At 56.6% G+C, this 4,942-nt stretch overlaps 1 protein-coding gene across 1 annotated transcript; it reads left to right on the plus strand.

Annotated features, from left to right (window-relative positions):
- The first annotated feature begins 493 nt into the window (after positions 1-493).
- MCHR1 (melanin concentrating hormone receptor 1) lies at positions 494-3,412 on the plus strand. The gene is made up of 2 exons (XM_030321883.1): positions 494-598; positions 1,916-3,412. The coding sequence occupies exons 1-2, from the start codon at positions 517-519 to the stop codon at positions 2,893-2,895; spliced, it is 1,062 nt and encodes a 353-aa protein (XP_030177743.1). The 5' UTR covers positions 494-516; the 3' UTR covers positions 2,896-3,412.
- Positions 3,413-4,942: the final 1,530 nt, after the last annotated feature.

Genomic DNA, 4,942 nt, shown 5'->3' on the forward strand with positions numbered 1-4,942 from the left:
AGTCACCCCTAGCCCCTGCCACATGGCCCAGCCACCCATATCTGGGGTTAGGGACTAGGCCAGGCTCATTCACTTTTCCCGAGGGAGGCAGCCCGTTTGTCTTTGCAGGCACCTGGATCCTCCCAGGAGGCAAGCTCCTGGGAGCACAGGAGCACAGCCCCCAGTGACGTGGGAAGGAAGCCCCCTCCCGGATGGCTTTGCCTGCGCTCGCCCCCGCGCCCCCACCAGCTCCCCCAGGCTCCGGGGGCTCCGCAGGCAGTCGGATGCGGGAGCTGCTGCTCGGGACTGAAGAGGTTAACGTGCATCTGCCTCCGAATGTTAATGTGTCTAGGTGATGTCAGTGGGAGCCGGGGAAGGAGGGAGTGGGGAGAGAAGCGGGGCTAGGAGGCGGCAGAAGCTGCCCGACCGCCAGCAAGACCCCCTTCCGGACTGCAGGGCTCGTGCTCTGGGACGGGCGGGCGGCGCTGCCGCAGCCTGCGTGGGTGGACGGGCGAGCAGGCGACGGGCAGCGGCAGGATGGACCTAGAAGCCTCGCTGCTGCCCACCGGCCCTAATGCCAGCAACACCTCGGACGGCCCCGATAACCTCACCCTGGCCGGTGAGTAGTGTTGGAGGGGAGTCCTCCCTCCTCTGCGCTGGGGGTGGGGAGTGGGAAGGTTTCACCTCTGCGCTCAGGAACTGCTCAGGAAACTTTATTACAGTTCTAGAGGATCAGACCTGCAGTCTGCTTTGCCCGGAGGGGAAGGGGAGAAGGGGGCGGGGCAGGCAGCGGCAGAAGGGGGCCGGGGAGGAGGAGAATGAGAAGAGCGAAAAGGCACATTGGGAAGTGGCAGGGGATGGGGGCCAGCCCTGAGGGAGACAGGAGGAGATTCACCCGTGAGTTCCAAATGCTTTGCAGATAAAAATTCCAGGCTGGAAAAGCAAGCAAGAGAAGACAGAGGACAGTATGTGAGGAGACAGCCGGGTAGGCTCACTCATTTGCCGGTCCCCCTGTCTTTTTACTGAAACTGTGGTAGTGGGATCTGAAACATCCTTACTGACCCCTGGGAAAGGCCATGGGAAGGGATAACTCACAGAGCCACGAGAGGATTAACTTCCTGAATGAAGCTTCCTGACATTTCCAGAGCTGAGATGCCCTGAAATTCTAGCTCCGAGGAAGGAAAAAAGAGGAAAGGCTTGGTGGAGAAAAATCTCAAGCGGCTTAGGCTGCAACACACAGCTTTGGTCTCTGCTCACTTGGGAAGCCCAGGCTCAGAAGATACAGACCAAGGAAGTCCCTGATAGGAACCCAAGAGAAGAGAGGGCTGCGGGCCTGATGTGCAAAAACCTCTCTCCACAGGAGAGTAGCCCACAGATATGCCTAGGAATCAGCGCACAGCTTCCAACCAGTGATTTCTAAAATGAGATGATCAGGGCTGCAAATAGGAAAACACATGCATGCGCCCATGCATACTCTTGCTCGCCCGCATGCGCGTGCGCGCGCGCACACACACACACACACACACACACACACACACTTTCATGTCCTTCTGGCTATTTTGATGAGGTTTCCTGGTAAAGCCTAGGGGCCCACAGAATAATTCTCTGCAGACAGCTGTGGTTCTTGAATCTGTGCCTTCTGAGACAATGCAGGAAGCAAAGGACCGGGTCCTTCAACTAACAGTTGGTGAGGGAGAATCTGGTACGATTAGCCAGGGAACCGGTGGAGGAGGGCAAGGGGACAGGATTAGCAACGGTGTGGGGAGGGAGAACAGTCGGAAAGGATTCCAGATGAATGGCGAGCCCCGAGTGAAACGGAAAGAAGATAAAGACGTAAGCAAGCACATGATTGCTGGAGGCTAAGCACCCAGTAGGACATTAGCCCTTAGAGAGGAGTCCGTGATAAATGGTCACAGCTCGCTCCTTTTGTCCCCAGGGTCACCTCCTCGCAGAGGGAGTGTCTCCTACATCAACATCATCATGCCTTCAGTGTTTGGCACCATCTGCCTCCTGGGCATCATCGGGAACTCCACAGTCATCTTCGCGGTGGTGAAGAAGTCCAAACTGCACTGGTGCAGCAACGTGCCCGACATCTTCATCATCAACCTCTCGGTGGTGGACCTCCTCTTTCTCCTGGGCATGCCCTTCATGATCCACCAGCTCATGGGCAATGGAGTCTGGCACTTTGGAGAGACCATGTGCACACTCATCACGGCCATGGACGCCAACAGTCAGTTCACCAGCACCTACATCCTGACCGCCATGGCCATTGATCGCTACCTGGCCACCGTCCACCCTATCTCCTCCACCAAGTTCCGGAAGCCTTCTGTGGCCACCCTGGTGATCTGCCTCCTGTGGGCCCTCTCCTTCATCAGCATCACCCCCGTGTGGCTCTACGCTAGGCTTATCCCCTTCCCAGGGGGCACGGTGGGCTGTGGCATCCGCCTGCCCAACCCAGACACTGACCTGTACTGGTTCACCCTGTACCAGTTCTTCCTGGCCTTCGCCCTGCCCTTTGTGGTCATCACAGCTGCGTATGTGAGGATCCTGCAGCGCATGATGTCCTCCGTAGCTCCCGCCTCTCAGCGCAGCATCCGGCTGCGGACAAAGAGGGTGACTCGTACAGCCATCGCCATCTGCCTGGTCTTCTTTGTGTGCTGGGCCCCCTACTATGTGCTGCAGCTGACCCAGTTGTACATCAGCCGCCCGACACTCACCTTTGTGTACCTGTACAACGCAGCCATCAGCTTGGGCTATGCCAACAGCTGCCTCAATCCCTTTGTGTACATCGTGCTCTGTGAGACATTCCGCAAACGCTTGGTCCTGTCGGTGAAGCCTGCTGCCCAGGGGCGGCTTCGAGCCGTCAGCAATGTCCACACAGCTGATGAGGAGAGGACAGAAAGCAAGGGCACCTGACGCTTCCCCTACAACCCTGGGCACCTCCAAGTCGGGACAGCACGGCGGACCATGATGGGGAGAGACGCTGAGAAGAACCCAAGACCCCTCTGGGAGAATGCGGGGAGGCTGGGTGGTGAGGGGTTGTTGCAACTAAAAACATTCCACGGGGTCCACAAATTGCCGGGGAGGCTGGCAGCCAGATTTTGGGGGCTTCAAGCATCAGACATCCCCTTGGGAGAGGAGGAAGAGACCTTTGGGTTGAACAGAAACTGAACAAGAAGAAAATTTTCATTCAAATGTTCAGTTGAGCCCTATATCTCTTGGCTCCCCAGTGTCTTTTTCTCAATTTCTGATTTATTTAAAACCTGGGAAGGCCAGGGTGTGAGCAGCGGGGCCCTGGGGAGGTTGGAAAGTGATGGGGCCTCAACGCTCCTTCCCATCTCTCCCTGGTGCGATGGAGGGCAGCCCTTCTCCCAAGCTGGCGGGTGGTGAAACGAAGCATGCCGTCTCTCTGCGTTCCAGCATCCTGTGTCGATTTGCCTGTATCTCTAGGGGATGCATGTTTATTTTGGGGCGGGGTGGGGTGGGGTGGGGTGGGGCTCTGAGCCCACAGGAGTAGGAGAGCCAGTTATTGAGAATGACAAGGCTACCTGAGGTGGGTATGGGCAGAAGTCTTTAAAATTAAGAAAAATGGGAAGAGCAAGGGGGCTTTTGCAGCTGTGCGGACGTTGTTGTCATGAGGCACATTTGTTAATCACCTGATCTGGAGTGAGTGCCCATCAGAGTCCTGCATGCGCAAGGGTCATTCTGATGCCTGGTGTGTTGGCATAATCTTCTTGCTCCAGCCCTTCCTCTCCAAAATAAAAAAACGAATAAAGGAAAATCTCCACCCACATCTCTTTGGATGTTCCTGTATAATTGCTTGGGTTTGGGGGTGGGGGTGGGTGGCAGCAAAGGAAAAGAGGGGTCACTTGGCTGCGGCATCTAGACCTTGGTCAGGCTGCATTTCAGAAAGCAGGAAGCAGGGGATCTAAACCCACAGGGAGGGATCCTCTAAACCCACAGGGAGGATTCAGCCACACAAACGGAATTGCTGTGAATCCATTAGATTGCTGCTCAGCTTGGGCTCAGGACTCATCTTCCTGTCTTCTGCTCACTTGCCATCGGTCCTGGCCCCCGGGGCCCCAAGTCCCACCCGCCACCTCCCCCGCTGAGTCACCAGTCTCAAGGCTGGCTTCTGGGGCAGCCTGAGCCTGCCTCCTGCTGCTGCCAAGATGTGGTGTTGAGCAGGAAGATTACAGACGGGCCGCTGGGCGGCAGCCAAGCCTGCGGCTTCTCAGCTTCTGCTCTGAGAGGAGCTGGGAACCAGGAGTCCGGGGCAAACTGCTGGGCAGACGTGGATGAGATGGTGGCAACACACTGCGAGCTCCCAGCTTGTCCGGACGCATCTTTAAAGCGGGTGCCGCGGCACAGCCTCCTCTTGCTGGGTGTTTTTCACTGCACAGTTGCAGCAGGTATAGGCTGCCTAGCAAACTTCGGGTCCTGGGCAGCTCTTTTTGTCATCGCCATTAGCCGTAGTGTCTTCGGGCTTGCGTTCCACTCCACCTGGGTACCAGGGGGAGCCGAGAAGCTGACAGTTGTCCTTACTCGCTGACAGTGGGGGCTCTAGCTGCCACAGGTAAACTCCCAAGGTATTTCAGATTCACATCCAACAAAAGAAAAAAGATTCTTAGGGGAGCCTTGAGGCAGCTCCTACCCACCAATTCCAGAAAAGGAGGTTTTCCTGCATCTGGTTTGCCTGTGAAAGGCTTCCTGGGGGTCTATCCCTCCCGCCCCCTCCAAAAAGGAATCTGGGAGGAGAAATAGGTGAGGTGGCCTCTCCCAGGAAATGCAAGTGACCCAGTCTACCGCTCACTGAGGTAGGCGGGCTGAGGAAGGCCCAGCAAGCCCTGGAGAGGGGACACCCCTTCCTTCAGCTCTCAACCCCTACTGAAAACTGATATTGAAGCAAAGTAGGTTGAAACAGAAAGTGAGTGGGTGGAAATGTAAACAGAAGGGAAGGGAG

This window comes from Lynx canadensis, chromosome B4, assembly GCF_007474595.2.
Source record: "Lynx canadensis isolate LIC74 chromosome B4, mLynCan4.pri.v2, whole genome shotgun sequence".
In the NCBI taxonomy this organism is placed as follows: Eukaryota; Metazoa; Chordata; class Mammalia; order Carnivora; family Felidae; genus Lynx; species Lynx canadensis.